Source organism: Saccopteryx bilineata, chromosome 2 (genome assembly GCF_036850765.1).
Source record: "Saccopteryx bilineata isolate mSacBil1 chromosome 2, mSacBil1_pri_phased_curated, whole genome shotgun sequence".
Taxonomy (NCBI): domain Eukaryota; kingdom Metazoa; phylum Chordata; class Mammalia; order Chiroptera; family Emballonuridae; genus Saccopteryx; species Saccopteryx bilineata.
Window position 1 is genome coordinate 347,932,822 of NC_089491.1, and position 22,274 is coordinate 347,955,095.

The 22,274-nt window shown below is 44.4% G+C and overlaps 1 protein-coding gene and 1 long non-coding RNA gene across 3 annotated transcripts; one reads left to right on the forward strand and one right to left on the reverse strand.

Moving 5' to 3' along the window:
* Positions 1-514: 514 nt before the first annotated feature.
* LOC136326540 (uncharacterized) lies at positions 515-11,819 on the forward strand. The gene is made up of 3 exons (XR_010729466.1): positions 515-572; positions 4,008-4,066; positions 6,105-11,819. It is a non-coding gene; the product is annotated as an uncharacterized lncRNA (long non-coding RNA).
* TACO1 (translational activator of cytochrome c oxidase I) lies at positions 10,377-19,137 on the reverse strand. Of its 2 annotated transcripts, none has more exons than XM_066262655.1 (5): positions 18,635-19,137; positions 18,230-18,333; positions 15,970-16,097; positions 15,049-15,226; positions 10,377-13,576 (listed from the first exon to the last, which is right to left on the reverse strand). In XM_066262655.1, the coding sequence occupies exons 1-5, from the start codon at positions 18,912-18,914 to the stop codon at positions 13,376-13,378; spliced, it is 891 nt and encodes a 296-aa protein (XP_066118752.1). In that variant the 5' UTR covers positions 18,915-19,137; the 3' UTR covers positions 10,377-13,375. The 2 variants fall into 2 exon arrangements, with proteins under 2 accessions (XP_066118752.1, XP_066118751.1); XM_066262654.1 differs by having other exon boundaries at positions 18,230-18,336.
* Between the last annotated feature and the right edge of the window lie 3,137 nt (positions 19,138-22,274).

Below are 22,274 nucleotides of genomic sequence, written 5' to 3' on the forward strand. Positions count from 1 at the left end.
AACCCCCCTCACTTCACCAGCCAATAACAAGGAGCAAGTTGCTGCCCCCCCCCCCCCGCCTCTCCGCCCCCACCGCTTTCTCCCCAACACCCTCAGCCGCCAGCTAATCATCGGCACCACACGATAAACCAATCCCGCCTACTCTCGCAGGATGCCAATGGGCGAAACCAAGGCGATTTCCGAGGGCTATCTATTGCCTGCCAATCATCGAAACAGTCCCGGTTCACTCTGCTACTAGCCAATCATAGAGAGGACTCTGATCACCCGCCTCTGCTCATCCCTTGCGGGCTCACCCTCCTATCTCCATGGTTTCTCCAATCACAGCTCACGCGTAAGGCTCCGCCCACATCCTCACATCCCTTTCAGTCACCGAAGGCTCCGCAGACGCGCGGGCTGGCGCTGTTCCTCGCCGGCCACTTTCGGGTTGGAGTTTGGGAAGGCGGCTGGATGGGCCCCCAGGCTTCCGCCCTCTCTCTCTCTCTCTCTCTCTCTCTCTCTCTCTCTCTCTCTCTCTCTCTCTCTCGGCGGTCCCTGAGGCCACTCCTGCCCCTCCCTCCCTGTGCCCACTCCGGGTACGTATTTAAGCAGGGAGGGTCTGGCTCTTAGCGCTTCCCGGCCTGTGGCCATCTCTTCCGAGGGATCCCTTGGCAAGTCCTCGAATTCAGACGCTAGGCTTGCCTGAAGGCGGGGCTGCCTCTCCACTGCCTGCCTTTTCCAGGGACTCATACCTCTGGGGCCACACCCTCCGAGAGGCTAGGGTAGTGCTGGAATGTGGGTCCTCGGAAATCTGGGAGTTCCTCCGCTGGTCAGGGACGAATCCAGTAAGTGGCAAAGTCAGAAAGGGTCTTTCGGGAGGCTGTGGAACCCAAACTTTATTTTGTTTGTAAAAGCAATACAAGCTCTTTGTATTAAAATGGGGGGGGGGGATCCCACCTCAGAGGTATTGTTTCTTAATTTTTATTTATTGATTTTACCAAAAGAGGAATGGAGAGAGAGAGAGAGAGACAAGAACATTGATCTGTTCCTGTCTGTGCCCTGACAAGGGATAGAACCCGCTTTGCAACCATGCTCTAACCAACTGAACCATCTGGCCAGGGCCCACCTCAGAAATAATTTTATCTTTCCTACCTAGATATACAACGTCTGACAAACATGGCTTCATATTATTTTGTGGTGTACTTACATTTTATTATCAATGTTTTCCCGTGCCACTAAATATCGCTCCAAAACAACTGTACTGACTGCATGATATTTCAAAATAGTGACATAATTAATTTCCTCAACCCAGATCTTCAGATTCCAAGTCTACCACAATTAATAAAGGCTTCCTTCCTCTGGTCCCTGTTCTAGTATAATATGTATAAATGAAAAGCCAGAATAATCTTCAGATGCAATTTTCAACTGTCAACTAAGGACCTTTAGTGGTGGCTTTGCCTTGGGTGACAATTTTTTTTTTTTTTATTACAGAGATATAGTGAGTCAGAAAGAGGGATAGATAATAGATAGGGACAGACGGACAGGAACGGAGAGAGATGAGAAGCATCAATCATTAGTTTTTCATTGCTACACCTTAGTTGTTCATTGATTGCTTTTTCTCATATGTGCCTTGACGGTGGGGCTACAGCAGACCAAGTAACCCCTTGCTTGAGCCAGTGACCTTGAGTCCAAGCTGGTGAGCTTTGCTCAAACCAGATGAGCCCGCGCTCAAGCTGGCGACCCTGGGGGTCTCAAACCTGGGTCCTCCGCGTCCCAGTCCTACGCTCTATCCACCACGCCACCACCTGGTCAGGCAGGTGTCAAATATCTTAAGAATTCCTGAGACTCCTTTTTATTTACCTCCCCACCTTAATATTTATCAGAGTGCTTGTCCTGTTAGTTTTTATTTCTCTCAAACAAACTTTTAAGTCTGTCATTTTCCCTCTTGATTAGACCCCTATCCAGTTTATTGTAGGTCCTTAACTATAATAATTTTTTTTCCCGGAGGGAGACATTGGGTATAGGGGAAATAAAATTAATATTTATCAGTCATTTACTATATATACCAGACATGTCATCTCATTTAATCTTCCTAATAATTCTGAGGTCAGTAATCCTATTGACATTTAAAGAATGAAAATGAAGCTCAGAGAACTAAGTACCATCTACAGGTGGTAGAGTCAGGATTCACACCAGTTATATCAATATTTAATACTCAAAGGCTATGTTTTTCACGAGGCCAGTGTTTCTCCTGTTTTCTTTCATTATCATCCTCTAAATTAATTAAATTTAAATTCTTCCTGATGAGAGAAATATTAAGGAATAGGATTGTCAGGCAGGGTTGAGTTTTGAAGGCCACACACCATTGTATTATCTAAGATTTTTGTCACCCACTAAGAATCTCTTCATCGGGAACAAAACCCAAACTCTCATCACCGCTTTGGGGATATCACTATTGAGAATGTTATGCTGGAGATCATAATCTGCCAATCTGAAGCTCAGATCTGACTCTTAATTTTATTGACCTGAGATAAATATAAAAAAAAACCCCACATTTATGCCAGTAGAAATCTAGTACCCACTTTATGGTCTGTATCCAAAGGTCTATTCAGCTTTTCTTGGAATACCAAAGCACCTAGTACTTTCCTCATCAAAGCACTTGTCCTACTCCATTGTAATTGCCTTTAAGTATGCGTAAAGACAGACCTGTTATCCAAATGAGCATGCCTAGCATCTTTTTTTTTAAACACATCTTTATTTATTTATTTTATTATATATATATTTTTTACAGACTGAGAGAGAGTCAGAGAGAGGGATAGACAGGGACAGACAGACAGGAACGGAGAGATGAGAAGCATCAATCATTAGTTTTTCGTTGAGCATTGCAACACCTTAATTGTTCATTGATTGCCCTCCCATACGTGCCTTGACTGCGGGCCTTCAGCAGACCCAGTAACCCCTTGCTCGAGCCAGTGACCTTGGGCACAAGCTGGTGAGCTTTTGCTCAAAACAGATGAACCCTCGCTCAAGCTGGCAACCTCAGGGTCTCGAACCTGGGTCCTCCGCTTCCCAGCCCAACGCTCTATCCACTGCGCCACCGCTGGGTCAGGCTGCCTAGCATCTTTAATAGCACATTTGAAAAACAAATATTCCCGACCTGTGGTGGCACAGTGGATCAAGCGTTGACCTGGAACACTAAGGTTGCTGGTTCAAAACCCTGGGCTTGCCTGGTCAAGGCACATGTGCACATGTAGGAGTTGATGCTTCCTGCTCCTCCCCCCACCTCTCTAAATAAATAAAATATAAAAATAAATTATTTTTAAAAACCCCAAATATTTGTTGAATAAATATATGAACCTCAAATGGGGATATTAGCAATTGAATGTAACTTCCACAAGTGTGCGCTTTTAGCTGTGTATTTTATCTTCTTTTTCTATGCTGTTTCTCTCCTGACTTCACTTCCCCCTATGATGCCTTCCAGCTGGGCCATGCCTTCTTTTTTTTTTTTTTTTTTTTTTTAATTTATTATTATTTTTTTAACAGAGACAGAGAGTCAGAGAGAGAGATAGACAGGGATGGAGAGATGAGAAGCATCAATCATTAGTTTTTTGTTGTGCATTGCGACACCTTAGTTGTTCATTGATTGCCCTCTCATATATGCCTTGACCATGGGCCTTCAGCAGACCGAGTAACCCCTTGCTTGAGCCAGCAACCTTGGGTCCAAGTTGGTGAGCTTTGGCTCAAACCAGATGAGCCCACGTTCAAGCTGGCGATCTCGGGGTCTCGAACCTGGGTCCTCGGCATCCCAGTCCGATGCTCTATCCACTGTGCCACCGCCTAGTCAGGCTGGGCCATGCCTTCTTAACACATTGCAGACCAGTAGTTTTATTGTTGGCTTTACCCAGTGGCCAGATAAGTTTCTATTGAACAAGTACAAAAAATGTTTTACATAAATGTTAAAGGCACGCTTTAAAATTAAATATCCATTGCATTTTGAAGTTATTTATTAAAAGAAAGTCTTTGTATCTTAGCTTTCTGGATTGAGCGCTTGATGAATCCTGAATGAACTGAATAGTCCACAATTAATCAGGTAAAGCACTACTTTCTTCGTCCATTTTATTGTTCTAAGGGTATTACAAGTTAAAAGATATTGGTTGGAGGCCCTGGCCGGTTGGCTCAGCGGTAGAGCGTCGGCCTAGCGTGCGGAGCACCCGGGTTCGATTCCCGGCCAGGGCACACAGGAGAAGCGCCCATTTGCTTCTCCACCCCTCCGCCGCGCTTTCCTCTCTGTCTCTCTCTTCCTCTCCCGCAGCCAAGGCTCCATTGGAGCAAAGATGGCCCGGGCGCTGGGGATGGCTCTGTAGCCTCTGCCTCAGGCGCTAGAGTGGCTCTGGTCGCAACATGGCGACGCCCAGGATGGGCAGAGCATCGCCCCTGGTGGGCGTGCCGGGTGGATCCCGGTCGGGCGCATGCGGGAGTCTGTCTGACTGTCTCTCCCTGTTTCCAGCTTCAGAAAAATGAAAAAAAAAAAAAAAAAAGATATTGGTTGGCAAGATCAACACCTTGAATATAGTTATACTGTACAATGGAAACTGGCTTCTTGATTTCCTCTCCAGTATGCCAATTTTGTCTTTTCTGTTTCACAAGAGGAAGCATCATGGATAGTTGAAATAATACAAACTTTTATCCTTCCAAATCAATAATAAAATGTCACTTTTTCAAAAGGCTATTTCACCTCTTTTAAGTGTCGATGCTTCATCTTTCAAACATTTTGGCAAGCCTCTATTTGTTTGAATTGTTCCACAAACTCTTGTTTTATGTAGTAATAAAGTTTCTGCAATTGAAATACTATTATAATAGTTATCTTGGTATATGTGATGCCCCAATTCCAGAAATGGCTGAAGTAGTGACAGAATAGTTATTCAATTTTTTTCCTTCACCTGTGTAAATTTTCATATTGCAAATATAGCCAGTCTTGCTCTCACATACTATTCTTACAGGTAAACCATATTTAATAATTTTAGCTGGTTTGTAAGTTCGAAATAGAAGACGTCCCCTCCAGGGAATCATGCCTTCATCTAATGATAATTCTCGCATAGGTTTATATATTGTTTGAAATTTACTAATAAAGTGGCTGAGTACAGATTAAATTTTAAATAGGCTGGATGAAGATTTAGTCATGTTTGCAATGTCATTGAAATGCAAATAAGTCTAGATTTCTTTTTTTTTTTTTTAATTTTTTTTATTTTATTTTATTTATTCATTTTAGAGAGGAGACAGAGAGGGACAGAGAGAGACAGAGAGAGACAGAGACAGGAGGGAGGAGCTGGAAGCATCAACTCCCATATGTGCCTTGACCAGGCAAGCCCAGGGTTTCGAACCAGCGACCTCAGCATTTCCAGGTCGATGCTTTATCCACTGCGCTACCACAGGTCAGGCCAAGTCTAGATTTCTTAAAAACGATTTCAACTCATCGTCTGAGGAAATAATAGAACAGCTAGAACTAGATTTGTAGATCAATATTCTTCCCAAGTATCCTTTCAAGTATGCCCCATTAGCACTATGAGTCCTAAAATTTTTTTCATATCTGTTGGAGTAACAGGAGACCACTTTATTGCTTTCGAAATTTTGTGCTTTCCCAAATTTTGGTTATAATATATGTTCAATGGATGACAAAATAGGTCAAACAGATCGTCATCAAAAATCAAGTTGGTGACTTCAGTGATGTTCTTAGAATCAGACAGTGTAACCCCAGAATTACCTTCAAATTTTTCCAAATCAGGTTGAAAGTCTTCTTTTGACCAATCATTATCTCGGCAATCAAGCCACAAATTACACTCAAAATCATGTGTGGAACTGTTCAAATTTTCAGGTTCGGAATCACTTAAAATTACTATTTTTTGCCCTTTTGAAAGAATAACTGTATCACTGCCACTGTAAAAGCTTTTATCAGTTCACTTGGAATAGCTGAAAAATTGTCAGCAAATATATCCAGAATTTTATCATGTTCTTTGTCACTATCCATGGTTACTGAGCACTTTAAAAATATCAGATTTATATAAAAAAGTTATTTTTATTACTAACAAGAGACTAATCACTTTTAATTCCTTTTGTAGTTTTAACTTCAGCGAATGCATTTTCTGTTACACTGTTTCTTTCTAAATGACAACAATGAAAAGCCAAGAATTCTCGTGAATGGCCACAAGCCTTAGAACAGAAAACAAGGAAATTCTTGTGACCATTCACAATGTGGTAAGTCTGTTACCCTGGTTTTACACTCAGTACATGCCCCTGGTTAAGAACCTAAGCTTTATCTGACCCCAAGAATTATGAGCTGCCGTTAGTACTCAGGGCCTCAGAAAGTACTGTTCTATTTAGCCCAATCACACACTGTTGCACACTTCTTTTTATTTCAAGAGCATGGGTATATAATTGGGCACCTGAAACCTATATAATTATGTTAACTGGTGTCACCAAAATGGTCAGTTAAAAAAAAAGCACAGGGCCTGACCAGGTGGTGGTGCAGTGGCTAGAGCGTCAGACTGGGATGCTGAGGACCCAGGTTCGAGACTCCAATGTCGCCAGCTTGAGTGCAGGTTCATCTGGTTTGAACAAGGCTCACCAGCTTGAGCCCAAGGTTGCTGGCTTGAGCAAAGGGTCACTCGGTCTACTGTAGCCCCTCCAGTCAAGGCACATATGAAAAAGCAATCAATGAACAACTAAGGAGCTGCAACAAAGAATTGATGTTTCTCATCTCTCTCCCTTCCTGTCTGTCTGTCCCTACTTGTCCTTCTCTCTGACTCTCTGTCACAAAAAAAAAAAAAAAAAAAGCACAGGGATACTTGGGACATGTGATAAGGAACAATAAATACAAATGAACAAATTCTCTTAGGGGATAGCTCAATGAATTTGGTATCAAAAAGAAAATGAACCCACAAATCTATTGCCTAATTTGAAAAAAAAAATCTTTTAAGTAAGGGGGAAAGTGGAATTTATTCAGATTTTAGATTACATATCTGCATTGTTAACAATTGATACACACCATCATAGATTTTTAAAATGATATTTTACATATTGACATTTATTTCTAATGAAAAATTCTGGACGACTGAGCTATCCAGGCAGGGCATGAAAAATTGGTTTCATTTTGAAATTTCTTTTCTGTAAATTTATCCTAAAAAATACTTTGCAAGTGAGCAAAGATAAAGAATGTTCATTGCAGGCTGGCCAGTTGGCTCAGCGGTAGAGCATTGGCCCGGCATGTGGAAGTCCCAGGTTCGATTCCTGGGCAGGACACACAGGAGAAGCACCCATCTGCTTCTCCACACTTCCTCCTCTCTTTCCTCTCTATCTCTCTCTTCTCCTCCTGCACTCAAAGCTCCATTGGAGCAAAGTTGGCCCGGGCGCTGAGGACAGCTCCATGGCCTCTGCCTCAGGCACTAGAATGGCTCCTGCAGCAACGGAGCAACACCCCAGATGGACAGCACATCGCCCTTTGGTGGGCCTGCTGGTGGATCCCAGTCGGGCGCATGCAAGAGTCTGTCTAACTGCCTCCCCACTTCTAACTTGGGAAAAATACAAAAGAAAAAAAAAAGAATGTTCATTGTAGCATCTTTTGTAAGATAGACAATCCAAATGTCCATTGATAGACTAGTTAAATAAGTTATGGCACACCAATAAATACAATAAAATACTATATAGCTACTAAAAAAGAATGAAGTAGATTTCTTCATACTAATACCAAAAGATGTCCAGGATATGTTGTGAAGTGAAAATATAAAAATAAAAAGGTTATATAACAGAAATGGATGGGGTGATCACATTTCAGTTTTTTCAAATGTTTATTCATACTTAGTAGAGGAAAAGGCCAATATTTATTGAACACCTAACTATTGCCAGGTACTGTTTTTTGTTGTGGGGTTTTTGGTTTTTTTTTGTTTTTTTCTGAAGCTGGAAACGGGGAGAGACAGTCAGACAGACTCCCACATGCGCCCGACCGGAATCCACCTGGCACGCCCACCAGGGGCGATGCTCTGCCCACCAGGGGGCGATGCTCTGCCCCTCCGGGGCATCGCTCTGCTGCGACCAGAGCCACTCTAGCGCCTGGGGCAGAGGCCAAGGAGCCATCCCCAGCACCCGGGTCATCTCTGCTCCAATGGAGCCCCGGCTGCGGGAGGGGAAGAGAGAGACAGAGAGGAAGGAGGGAGGGGGTGGAGAAGCAAATGGGCGCCTCTCCTATGTGCCCTGGCCGGGAATCAAACCCGGGTTCCCCGCACGCCAAGCCGACGCTCCACCGCTGAGCCAACCGGCCAGGGCCTGTTGTTGTTGTTTTTAAATGTTTATTTTATTGATTTTAGAAAGAGGAAGGGAGAGAGTGGGAAAGAGTAGGAGAGATGGTAACCTCGATCTGTTCCTGTATATGTCCTGACCGGGGATCAAACTAGCAACCACTGTGCTTCGGGATGATGCTCTAATGAACCGACCTGTCTGGCCAGGGCTGCCAAGTACTATTGTAAGTGCTTAATATACAGGGTGAGACAAAGTAGGTTTACAGTTGTTCATATGGAAAATAATACAAGAATTAATAAATAATAATACAAGAATAAACTTTTATATACTCATAACTGCAAACCTACTTTTGCCCCATCCAGTATATTAACTGAATTGAATTCTGAAAAAAACAGCTCTATAAAATGGGTACTATTATCCCCATTTTATAGATGAAGAAATAGCTGCAGAGAGGTTCTCATCCAAAGTTGCTAGCAATCGGCAGTCAGGATTTGTTCCCCAGCAGTGTAGTTCCAATGAGTAGAATGATATAGATTAATGGTAGTTATATTTTAGGAGGTGGGATTAGATGGGACTTTTATTGTTTTGTACTTTGATATGGTTTGACCTTTTAAAAAACAATAAATGTGCCTGACCAGGTGGTTGCGCAATGGGTAGAGCGTCGGATTGGGATGCAGAGGACCCAGGTTTGAAACCCCAAGGTCACCAGTTTGAGCGCAGGCTCACCAGCTTGAGTGTGGGGTTGCTGGCTTGAGCATGGGACCATAGACATGATCCCATGGTCACTGGCTTGAGCCCAAAGGTCACTGACTTGAAGCCCAAGGTCGCTGGCTTGAGCAAAGGGTCAGTCACTCTGCTGTAGCTCCCAGGTCAAGGCACATATGAGAAGCACTCAATGAAAGACTAAGGAGTCGCAACGAAGAATTGATGCTTCTCATCTCTCTCCCTTCCTGTCTGTCTGTCCCTATTTGTCCCTGTCACGGAAAAAAACAAAAACAAAAACAAAAAAATGTTACCTTCTGGCAGAGACAAAAGAAAGATAAAAAGAAGAAAAAGCAAAAATTGATATTCCATTCACTGTCTGGGGACAGAATAAAAAGAAAGTGATTTCAGTCAAGACTAGTGTAATATCTATCATATCACTCTGTTTTACCAGACCTAATGGCTCATTTCTCTTTACAGAATGTCTCCAGAGCAGTCCCCAAAAATTCAAATAAAATTAAAAAGTTGGGGTCTTACAGAGTTTGAACTTTTATTGACTGCTATGCTATATTTCAGAGAAAGAAAAGAAATTCAACTACATGTTTCGATCTCCATAGTGGGCTGGAGACAGAGCTTTTACTGTTCCTGCTAGATTCATCCAAGGCCTCTGGTGAGGGAGTAAGGGGCAGCTAACTATCAAGGCTACAGACAGAGCCTATCACAGATACCTTCATCCCACTGGAAGGAGACTGGAGAATAAACCCAAGCCAGCTACAAGGTGCTAAATGATATTGTGTTGCTAAGACAATGACCAAAGATAAGGCAGGCAAGGACCAGATCCCATTTTTTTTACTTTAAGGTACTCCTGATTCCCACCCACCCTTTCACATGTTCTCTCCCTAGTTTAACAGTAATGTAACTAGTTTTCTTTTTTTAACTGTTTTTTTAAAGATATTATTTATTGATGTTAGAGAGAGAGAGACAGAGAGAAAGGGGAATGGGGAGGAGCAGGAAGCATCAACTCGAAGTAATTGCTTCTCATATGTGCCTTGACTGGGCAAGCCTGAGATTTTGAACTGGTAACCTCAGCATTCCAGATTGATGATCTATCCACTGCGCCACAGCAAGTCAGGCTCTTTTTTAAAAAATGTTTCCCCTGATGAAAATAATACATGAGGCTCCGGCTGGGTAGCTCAGCTGGTTGGAGCGAGGTCCTGATGCACCAAGGTTATGGTTTCAATCCATAGGGTGCATACAAGAAGCAACCAGTGAATGCACAACTAAGTGGAACAAGTCGATGCTTCTCTCTATCTTTCTAAAAAAATGAATAAATTTTAAAAATTAAAAGAAAGTAATATACGATTATAGAAAATAAAACTGTTATAACATCACCATCCAGAAATAACCAGTTTTGACATTTTAGTACAGTTCCTTTTAGTTTTTTTTTTTAGAAAGACATTTTTATGGTATGATACATATTTTACAATTTTGACCATACAATACATACAGTTTTACATCTTCATTTAGCATTATATTGTAAATATTTGCTCTGGCATAAAATATCCTTTGAAAAATAATATTTAGTGACAGAATAACTCATATCCTATTTATTTCACTTATTCAGTTCAACAGTTGTTTAACTAACCTATGTAGCTAAGGGTCTCTACCAGATATTGAAGCCAAACAAATCCAAGTAAGGTTTCATTTCTTCTTTTCCTATATTTACTGCAGAGAAGATTGTAAGGCACCACCAGGGGTCATTGCAGAGCCATTTAGTATACCTTGAGGTAAGAAAATTGGTTACATAAGAAACCATATTAATAAATCCTATCTAATAGAGTACTATTCCATGTGAGTAGGCAAATTCTGTTCCAAATTCCTTAGTTCAGAAATGATCACATTCCTTCAAGTTGATTAATACTTACCATTTACAAAACAGCTATTTTGTAAACCAAGTTCTATCAATGCAAGATATTAGACCTGTTCGTACCTGCTTGGTATGAGGTCATTTTTGCTAAAATACTTGGCCTGACTATTTTCTAGGTTTGTTGTGAAAATCAAATAAATAAAATAGCGCTGGCTGGATGGCTGTTGGTTAGAGCATCGTCCTGAAGCACAGAGGGTGCCGGTTGAATCCCCAATCAGGGCACATACAGGAACTGATTGATGTTCCTCTCTCTCTCTCTCTCTCTCTCTCTCCCCCCCTTCCTCTCTCTAAAATCAATAAAAAATAAATAAATAAATAAAATATGAAAGTACTTTATAAATTATGAAGTAGCATTTGAGCTTTAAATTGCCCTATTTTAGTGATATGCTTATTCAGCTATTTGGATGAGTTATCTACTATAAAAACGGAAGAATCCCAGGTAGTATCACGATTATGAAATAAGGTATAAGAGCATATCCTTTGGCATGATCATGGATTATTTCATTGGTTTTCCTCCCCCTGGCCTTCACTCTCCAGTTGTTTATGTCATCATGGAATTACTAATCTGTTTTTCCTAGAAGCTTAAGTTATCATTTATGACTAATTTGGTTTTAGTTCTTTGCCATCCTCATTTACCTGAGGCTTCTTCAGGAAAATTACTCTTAAGTTCAGAACTGGCTTAAACAACTTAGAAGTAGCTAAACAGCGGGATCAAAAAGGTACTCCAGACCTGTGGTGGCGCAGTGGATAAAGTGTCAACCTGGAAACGCTGAGGTTGCCGGTTCAAAACCCTGAGCTTGCCTGGTCAAGGCACATATGGGAGTTGATGCTTTCTGCTCCTCTCCCCTTCTCTCTCTCTCTCTCTGCCCTCTCTATAATGAATAAATAAAAATAAAATCTTAAAAAAAAAAAAAAAAAAAAAAAAGGTACTCCAGGCCTGACATCCTTGATGGGCTCCAGCACAGGTGGTTGACCCTCCTGGTCTTTCTAAACCCAGAAATGACTCTCACATGCAAAAGGCACCAAGCCCCCTATTTTCCCACCTGGCCAGGCTTCTGACTCAGCCTTCACTCTTCCTCTGTTCTCATTTCCTCTCGAGTACTGGGTACCCCATCATCTGGCATCAGGGATATGCTCTTATACCTCATTTCATAAAAAGGAGCTAAGGACCAAACAGCTTTCTTTCTTTCTTTTTTTTCCTGAAGCTGGAAACGGGGAGGCAGTCAGACAGACTCCCGCACGCACCCGACCGGGATCCACCCGGCACGCCCACCAGGGGGCAATGCTCTGCCCATCTGGGGCGTCACTCTGTCGCTACCAGAGCCACTCTAGCACCTGGGGCAGAGGCCATAGAGCCATCCCCAGGGCCGGGCCATCTTTTTGCTCCAATGGAGCCTTGGCTGCAGGAGGGGAAGAGAGAGACAGAGAGGAAAGGGGGGGGGGGTGGAGAAGCAGATGGGCACTTCTCCTGTGTGCCCTAGCCGGGAATCGAACTCGGGACTCCTGCACGCCAGGCTGACGCTCCACTACTGAGCCAACCGGCCAGGGCCCCAAACAGCTTTCAAAATCAGCTCAGTATGGCTTTTTCTGAGCGTAGCCTAATCTGCTGATGGGTCTACTCTGAAAAATCTCAGAAAACACATGAACCCAGACAAAGCAGGATCTGGGAGTCTTTTATCATTGGCACTTGATTTCCTATTGGGTCAGAGCCATAAGCTCGCTAGAAGAAGGCACAGAGGCCACACAGAGAACAAGGATGCATGCACAGCAGCCTGCTCTGCCCTGGGGTAGCTCCAGCAGAGAGCAATCCAGTTCTTCCTCGCTCTGGTCCTATGTCTTAGAATAGGATCTAACACAGGGCACCAACTGATCAGCTAGTACACTTGGTAATTACAGTTCCTGGTACATAATAGTTGTTTGATAAGTTGAATGAACGACAGGTTTAGGTCATTAGATCAGCATTAGAACACAGAGTGCCTGTAAAAAGTTACATTTCTATAGTCAATCAAAAAACAAACAGTCTTGGAATTGGAGTAGTAGAACTAGGCCTTTAGACTTGAAAGGAAGTTAAGAGGTCCCAACAGCTGGACACAAAACACAGGAAAACTCATGAGCTATCCAACAATGCAGCAACCCAGATCAATCACTTAATATTTAAGAGCAGCTTCTAGTGCATGGGCCCTCATAACACCTGCTATCCCCAGAGGTCCAACTTCCTAAGATCAATCTGACCAGCTGACTAGCCCAACTCTGCATCCAGGAGGGAGTGGGGGGACTCATCCAGAAGTGCTCTGAGACACCAGCAAAACTGACAAAGAGGGCCCCAAGAGAAGTACGGGGATTCCTGTGTCCACAAGGAATGCCTCTGAATCTGCTAGGCCCCCAACCTGCTTCAGCCTTGGAGAATGCTGCAGAAGCCTGTGCTCCAGACGAGCTGCCAATTGCGTAGGAAGGAGGAGCCGGAGGATACATACAGTCTGGTTACTCAATATTGTCATAGACCTGGATCACGTCCTCATGGTTGCTGAGAGCCTGGATGAGATGGGCAGCCTGCTCCATGTCAGGGTTAGCCAGCTGCACCTTTGTGTTGGGGATGAACTCTAGTGTACAGGACACAGGACACAAGCCCAGGGACTCCAGCTTCTTTCTCACTTGATGCAGTGAAGAGGCATCACAAGTAAACTAGGGACAAAGCAAAGTCAGGAGTGAGGAGCCAGAAGATAACGGCTGATCTGTGGTGGCACAGTAGATAAAACATTGACCTGGAATGCTGAGGTCACCAGTTCAAATCCCTAGGCTTGCCCAGTCAAGGCACATACAAGAAGCAACTACTATGAGTTGATACTTCCCATTCTTCTCTTCCCCCTTTCTCTCTCTCCCTCTCTCTCTCAAAAAAAAAAAATTTTTTTTTAAAAAAGATAACTTGCCTGACCAGGCAGTGGCGCAGTGGATGGAGCGTCGGACTGGGGTATGGAATACCTGGTTTGAGACCCTGGAGTCCCCAGCTTGGACCCAAAGTCACTGGCTTGAGCAGGGGGTTACTTGGTCTGATATGGCCCCCCAGTCAAGGCACATATGAGAGAGCAATCAGTGAACAGCTGGGGTGTCGCAATGAAAAACTGGTCATTGATGCTTCTCATCTCTCTCCGTTCCTGTCTGCCTGCCCCTATCTATCCCTCTCTCTGACTCTCACTCTGTCTCTGTAAAAAAACAAAACAAAACGATAACACCCTGGCCGGTTGGCTCAGTGGTAGAGCATCCACCCCACGTGTGGATGTCTGGTTTGATTCCTGGTCAGGGCACACAGGAGAAGCACCCATCTGCTTCTCCACCCTCCCCCTCTTACTTGCTTTCTCTCTCTCTCTCTCTCTCACTCACTCCACGTCATATAGCAATAGTTCAACCAGAGTGAGTTGGCCCCTGTGGTGCTGAGGTTGGCTCTATGGTCTATGCCTCAGGCTCTAAGGCACTTAAAAAAAAAAAAAAAGCTCAGTTGCTGAGCAAAGGAACAAGACCCCAGATGAGCATAGCATCGCCCCCTAGTGCGCTTGCCGGATAGATCCCAGTCCCAGCACATGTGGGGAGTCTGTCTCTCTGCATCCCCTCCTCTCACTGAATAAAAAAAATTAAAAAAAGACGACAACAGGACAAAACTGGATAGAACATTACAAAACCTAAATGGAACTACTGTAATATACCACTGGATTTAAGCTCTTCAATGGCTGAGATATCATTTTCAGTTTTTCTGAATCTCACAGTCTTCAGTAAAATAAGTCCTAACAAGTATTCACTTAATAAATGTTTGTGCAATATGTGAAATCTTTTATCTCGCCTGTACCCCAAATGAAGAAAAGAAACTGAGAGAGGCATGTCTTTTTTTTTTTTCTTTTTCTTCTGAAGCTGGAAAGGGGGAGGCAGTCAGACTCCCGCATGCACCCGACCGGGATCCACCTGGCACGCCCACCAGGGGGCGAGAGAGGCATGTCTTAATACATGTACACAGTTATTTGTATGAAAAATAATACAATAATTAATAAATAATTATACAAGAATGAACTCTTTGTATTTTGCGTACTCACAACTGTAAAGCCTCCTTTTGCCCTACCCTGCATCTGGGCCCTCTTGGAAGTCCACCAAACAGGCTTTGTACTCACCTTAAAAATGTGTTTTTCCTCTTCATCTTCAGTTTCCTTGACATCCTCAGCTCCTGCTTCGATTGCAAACTCCAGGGCTCGCTCTAGGTTCACTTCCTTTTTCTCTCTGTCTTCCACTCCAACCACGATCACCCCCTTTTTGTCAAAGGAGTGGCGAGCTCCTTCAGCCATCACTCCCCTGAGAGGAAACGGGCCAGAATAAATGCCTTTAGACATTTGGCCTCCACACAGCGCTGCACAGCACTCTTTCCATCCAGTCTCTGGAGTATATAGAGACATGGATTAGTTCTCTTCCTGAAGAAGATGAAACTACTACTGGGCAAGAGACTAATCCAAACATATCTCCACCCTCTATTTTCTGCCCTGATTTGAATTTGGAGAATACAAATACTTTGCTCATCAATTCCTATGCAATTAGATTCCAGTCCTGGTGGTACATTTTAAGACCTGGGCATTATAAGGCTAAAGATGGGATAATGGGACAAAGAGCCCCTTCTATACTTTTTTTTTTTAATTATTTATTTATTTATTTATTTTAGAGAGGAGAGGGAGAGACAGAGAGAGAGAGAGAGAGGAGAGACAGAGAGGGGGGGGGGGTTGGAAGCATCAACTCCCATATGTGCCTTGACCAGGCAAGCCCAGGGTTTTGAACCAGCGACCTCAGCATTTCCAGGTTGACGCTTTATCCACTGCGCCACCATAGGTCAGGCTCCCCTTCTATACTTTTAATAAAACAAGTCCTTTGGATCCTGCCTAGTAGAGAACACATTAAGGGAGAGTAAATTATCCCATTTAGATTCTGCTAAGGATTAAGGATGTGTAAAATATTGATATGAACCACCATCATAAAGGACCATACTTTTCTTGTACAGAATTAGAACCAAAAGGTTCCATCCCCTTCCACTTTCCCCACACACCTACCCATTCTTGTTCAGGATATGTTTGATGTCCGAATGGCACTTAGAGCCACTGTTAGATAATGCCTCAATGAGCAGAGAAGAGCCACCAGGGCCTCGACCCTCATACAACAAATAAATGTCCTTGGTTTTCTGCAAAAACAAATAAGCATATTTTTCTGTTTCCCAATACCCGTCTGCATGCCAGCTCAGAACCATAGGCACCACCACCATAAAGTTGACTCCATGAGATGGGCTCTTTGGGCTGGAGCCTAGGCTCTCAAGTCTTTTTTATTTTCCACCCTCTGAGAGGAGGGCCTTCAGACCAACTTTTAAGGTAATTGAAAGGACTACTTCTTACTTGGGAGTCTGTTTCTTTGGTCCCTGAATAGTCAATTAGCTATCTCCCAGCTTTGTTTCCTCCCCTCCCCAGCTGAATTCCACACCTACCTACCCCATCACTCCCACCTACACTCATCCTCTGACATCCTTATCCCTTATGAAATCCACCTGTGTTCCTATACCTGGGCTGTTGAGTACTGCTACACAGTCACCCACCTATGTCTTTTCTTTTTTATTTATTTATTATTTTATTTATTTTTTTATAAATATATAAATAAATTTTTATTTTAATGGGGTGACATCAATAAATCAGGGTACACACATTCAAAGAAAACATTTCCAGGTCATCTTGTCATTTAGTTCTGTTGCATACCCATCACCCGAAGAGAGATCGTCCTCCGCCACCCTCCATCCAGTTCTCTCTGTACCCCTCCCCCTCCCCCTCTCCCTCCTTCCCTCCCCCCACCCCCCGTAACCACCACACTCCTGTCCATGCCTCTTAGTCTCACTTTTATGTCCCACCAATGTATGGAATCCTGCAGTTCCTGTTTTTTTCTGATTCGCTTATTTCACCCCGCACAATGCTACCAAGACTCCACCATTCCGCTGTAAGTGATCCGATGTCATCATTTCTCCTAGCTGAATAGTATACCATGGTGTATATGTGCCCCATCTTCTTCATCCAGTCCTCTATTTTTTTTTTACAGTGATTAAAAGCCTTTAAGCAAACTCTTGGCCAATACAGCAAGAATCTATAAAAGAGTAGTGTCCTTAACATGTTCACCAAGTCCAAGTTGGCCCCATCACCATGCCAAATCCCTGAAAAATGCAACCCAACCACAGTTCAGTCTGTTAGGAGCTGTCACAGGGAGCAGGAATCCAGGAAAGTTCCTCACAGGAAAAGTCCGCATGGCACTGTAATTGTTGTCTCCATTCTATACTTTGCAGCTCATGTCCAAGTCCCAATGACCGCTGCTTCTAGCTGGTAATGATTCAGGTAGACTGGAACACCTATGTCTTTTCTTAAGAGCCACTGAAGATAGCATGGCCTCAAAAATTCAAACAACCGAAAACTATAATGACCAATCTTTGTACCTCCCATGCCACCCTGCACATGTGTCTGATCTTTACCACTTTCTACAAGCACCCAGCCTGCTGATTTTTCAGGTACTCTCAACTGGTGACTCCTTTCTTTCTCTTTCATAAAAGAAATAAAGGACCACCAGGTGGGGGAAAATCCTCTGACTCCACCACCTTACCTATACCACAGTCAACATGAAGGCAGTACGTATGATAAAGCATAAACTCTGAAATCTGTTTTCAATTCTGTCATTTTCTGTGTGCACTGGTCAAGTCTAATCTTTCTGTATCTCAGTTTCTACTTAAGATTGTTCTGAGCATTCAGTGAGATAATGCATACAGATGTCTTATTAAAGTGCTTGGCCTAGAGTAAGCACTCAGCTATTAGCTACTGAGATGATTATTACTTCCTCAGATCCTTCCCACTTGTCCCAGAGGAAGACGTGTCCCTTCATCTAGCCTCAAAGGCAATTCCCACACCTAGGATCTATCACTGTCATTCGAATCCCTCTCTTTTTACTAGGTTTTCTCTTTTGGGCATAAATATCAGAAACACAAACCCTTCCTCAATCTAATCCCGGGGCTTTCCCCACACTCTGCTGGTTCTTTCTACTTCATCTCCTCACAACCCAGTTGAACAATCCTAGGTTCTATGATTCTGTACATTGTCTATCCATCCTATTCCTGATTGTGCTCCTATAACCAATGGTCAAGGAGACAGGGCACCAAAAGGCTCTGGATTGAAGCTGTTAACCACATTGCTACCCTTCTCTCTGATCATTTAAGGAGTGATTGGTGGCCTCACAGACATGGACCCTATAGGAGCTGTGATCAGTAACAAGAATGTCAAGTTGAGGACATACCTCCATTTTCAGCGATGCCTCAATAGTTGACTTGGGCATTTGCTTGTTGCGACACATTTCTAAGACGTGGGCCAGGTTGCTGTTGAGCTCAGGGTTGGGGCCTCCTTCTGAGATAAAAAAGAACGAGTGAAGTAATTTCATTATTTCCAGACCTATACCCCCTCATTACCCAAAAGAGTGACAAGTCACCACTTTGTTCTCGGTTAGTTTAGAACATTTTATCCAGTGTTTGCATGGACTAGGGAAAAGAAGTATCTTGGAAAAGAAGTTTTTCAATCACTGTCTTTAAGAAAATGAAGGGCCAAGGATCGGAATGAGCCCTGGCTCAGCTCCCGGAGGCAAATGGGGGGCCTTGGGCACGGAGCGGGGGGGGGGGGTAGCGGTGAGTGGCTGTCAGTTTCTCACCTCTAACCGCTAGGCGGATGCTCAAAGCAAGCTTGGAGAAGATTCGACTCCTTTCAGCGTCTTTGGGACCTTTGATGTGTCGGACTTTGGACCACTTGTTGTGCCCAGCAGAGGCCGCCATGGTGAGGTGTAGCGTACGGCCCCAAGCGGGGCTACAGCCCCGGGGGTCAGGCTGGGAATCTGGAGAGATGCACGGAACAGCCGCCCGGATTCCCGGGTCTAGCGCCCGCAAACATGGAGCAGCGGCCCTACTCAGGCTGACAATGGCCCAAGCAGCCATCGGCTCCGATCCTGGACCAAGGTCAGCAATGACAGAGAAAGGGCTGCGGCCAAAGTCAACCCGCCTAGTCCACCGCTAGAACGGGTAGGTCTGGAGCCTGTGGTCGCTTTCACCTGTCACCCGTGACCCACAGGCTCAGTCAGGGCCGCCGGGAGAAGCCAAACTCGACAGACTGGACGACGTCTCCGGGCAGCCAAGACTGGATTCTCTCGCTGGTGTAGCACACTTCCTTTCCTGGTCCGTTCTAAAAACACGTCCCCACTGCTCTCAAAATCCGTTCCGCCGCTGCTTATACTGTTTTGTCTCCGCGCAAAGCCCGACAAGACAGGAGGCGATCCCTGCTCAATCCCTCCAGGTAGCCTGGGGAGCGCAGGGCTTTATCTCCTACAATGATCTAGTAGAGATACATCTGAGTTATGAAACTGATTTTGCTTCTGAATTGCTTGCCAACCTGAGCAGGCTCAGAAAAGAAATCGCCGCCCCGAGATGTGATTTCCCTAATCATTTGGTCTTTTTGAACTTGCTCTCCGCTATTTGTAAATAAGGATGCTACTAATACTTGCTTAACCCACATAGGAAGGTTAAAAACACAAAAGAAAGCCCTGGCCGGTTGGCTCAGTATCAAAGCGTCGACCTGGCGTTCAGGAGTCCCGGGTTCGATTCCCGGCCAGGGCACACAGGAGAAGCGCGCATCTGCCTCTCCACCCCTCTCCACCCCTCCCCCTCTCCTTCCTCTCTGTCTCTCTCTTCCCCTCCCGCAGGCCCGTTTCCAACCTCAATACAATAAATAAATAAATAAATAAATAAATAAATAAATAAATAAATTCCAACGGCTTCTTTTGTGGGTTTTTTGGTTTTTTTTTTTTTGTTTTTTGTATTTTTCTGAGGTTGGAAACGGGGAGGCAGTCAGACAGACTCCCGCATGCGCCCGACCGGGATCCACCGGGCATGCTCACCAGGGGGCGATGCTCTGCCCATCTGGGGCGTCGCTCTGTTGCAACCAGAGCCATTCTAGCACCTGAGGCAGAGGCCACAGAGCCATCCTCAGCGCCCGGCCTACTTTGCTCCAGTGAACCCATGGCTGTGGGAGGGGAAGAGAGAGACAGAGAGGAAGGAGAGGGGGAGGGGTGGAGAAGCAGATAGAGCGCTTCTCCTGTGTGCCCTGGCCGGGAATCGAACCCGGGACTCCTGCACACCAGGCTGACGCTCTGATACTGAGCCAACTGGCCAGGGCCGCCGTTGGAATTTTAAAGTAATGAAGTCTTATGTAAATAGCAGAGCGATCATAGTGTTGAAGTCCCTAAATGCAGCTTGAGATTCAGATGAGACACAGGACATTCTGGAGTGGGAGGGTGATTTTACCAGCCTTCTGGAGCTTAATTCCCCTATCTACTTTCCTTTTGCTCCCCCAAAAGAGAAAACTGAGGCTATTCGAAGGAGTAAAGAAACACAGTGGCAACTGCTGAAAAATTTTCTAGTGGGTCCCCATACTGGTGAAATAAAATCCAAAGGACTTGGTCTGTTAGATAAAGAGCAGGAAGGACAGTGTGAAGTTTAAGCTTGCGGACTCTGGAGTTAGGCTGGGTGTAACAACCCCAGTCATTACACTTACTAGTGTAACCTTGGGCAAGTTTCTTTACTTTCCTAGATTTCAGTTCCCTTGCCTGAAATGCGCTTGTGAGGACTATATGGGATAATATATAGATGCAAATTATATGAGCATAGATTTTATATTATATAAGAACCTTCATAATTTCAGATCTACTCATTTTGTTGTTGTTCTCATGTCCAGACATTATACTCTGGTTGGGGGGTAATTACTCATATACTCTGAATACAAGTTTTTCATCACCTTTTTGCTCCTCTCTGTCTCGCTGGTAATATCTTTGCTTCAAGACCCAGTTCAGCTGTCAACTGAATTTTAAGCTGTAACCAGAGGCGGATTTAATGGTGGGCGCATCGGGCGCAGGCCCTGGGCCTCGACTTCTGAAGGGCCCCACAAATCCCAACTTTACATTTTTTTCTAATGACACCAAGTTTGGTTTCATATATCCAACTTTAACAATAATAGTACATAATAGTTTTTATTTATTTAAAAATATGGTTAACATGTATTTTTATTTTCCCTGTCTCTCTCTTTTTTTTAAGAATTTTTATTCATTTTAAAGAGAGGAGAGAGAGAGAGAGAGAGAGAGAGAGAGAGAGAGAGAGAAGGGAGGGAGGAGCAGAAAGCATCAACTCCCATATGTGCCTTGACCAGGGAAGCCCGGAGTTTTGAACTGGTGACCTCAGTGTTCCAGGTCAACGCTTTTACCCACTGCGCCACCACAAGTCAGGCCTCTCTCTTTCTTTTTTTTTTTTTTTCTTTTCATTTTTTCTGAAGCTGGAAACGGGGAGAGACAGTCAGACAGACTCCCGCATGCGCCTGACCGGGATCCACCCGGCACGCCCACCAGGGGCAATGCTCTGCCCACCAGGGGGCGATAATCTGCCCATCCTGGGCGTCGCCATGTTGTGACCAGAGCCACTCTAGCGCCTGGGGCAGAGGCCACAGAGCCATCCCCAGCGCCCGGGCCATCTTTGCTCCAATGGAGCCTTGGCTGCGGGAGGGGAAGAGAGAGACAGAGAGGAAAGCGCGGCGGAGGGGTGGAGAAGCAAATGGGCGCTTCTCCTGTGTGCCCTGGCCGGGAATCGAACCCGGGTCCTCCGCACGCTAGGCCGACGCTCTACCGCTGAGCCAACCGGCCAGGGCCTCTCTCTTTCTTTTAAGGGGCCCAATATTTTCTTCTTCACCCGGGGCCTCAACCGACCTTAATCTGCCTCTGGCTAAACTAACAGTTCATTTATGAATTGTTCTTTTATTACTATTTATTAACCAAGCTACTTGGGTTTAGCACTTCCTCCTTGTACTTTGCAGATTAGAAACACCAAATTGCTCCTAGTTTGTCTCTCAATTCCAGTATTACACAAACTGGTCCACCCACTTCACCTGGCTAATTTTTGTTTTTCCTTCAAGATTCGGCTCAGGCATTAACCAGAGGAAAACATCTCTAAATCCTCCAGTTGGGCTCAGATGACCTACTCTGTATGCTCGCATAACCCTTCACACATCTTTTTTTTTTTTCAGAGAGAGAGAGAGGGATAGACAGGGACAGATAGACAGGAAACCAAAAGAGATGAGAAGCATCAATCATTAGTTTTTCATTGTGCGTTGCAACACCTTAGTTGTTCATTGATTGCTTTCTCATATGTGCCTTGACCGCGGGCCTTCAGCAGACCGAGTAACCCCTTGCTCGAGCCAGAGACCTTGGGTTCAAGCTGGTAGGCTTTTTGCTCAAACCAGATGAGCCCTCGCTCAAT

Coding starts and splice junctions, on each gene's coding strand:
- TACO1 (XM_066262654.1), bottom strand. CDS start 18,914: ATGGCTGCTTGGGCCATTGTCAGCCTGAGTAGGGCCGCTGCTCCATGT. Junction 18,337..18,634: donor CATCCGCCTAGCGGTTAGAG/GTGAGAAACTGA, acceptor TTTTTATCTCAG/AAGGAGGCCCCAACCCTGAG. Junction 15,227..15,969: donor CATATCCTGAACAAGAATGG/GTAGGTGTGTGG, acceptor GTTTCCTCTCAG/GGGAGTGATGGCTGAAGGAG.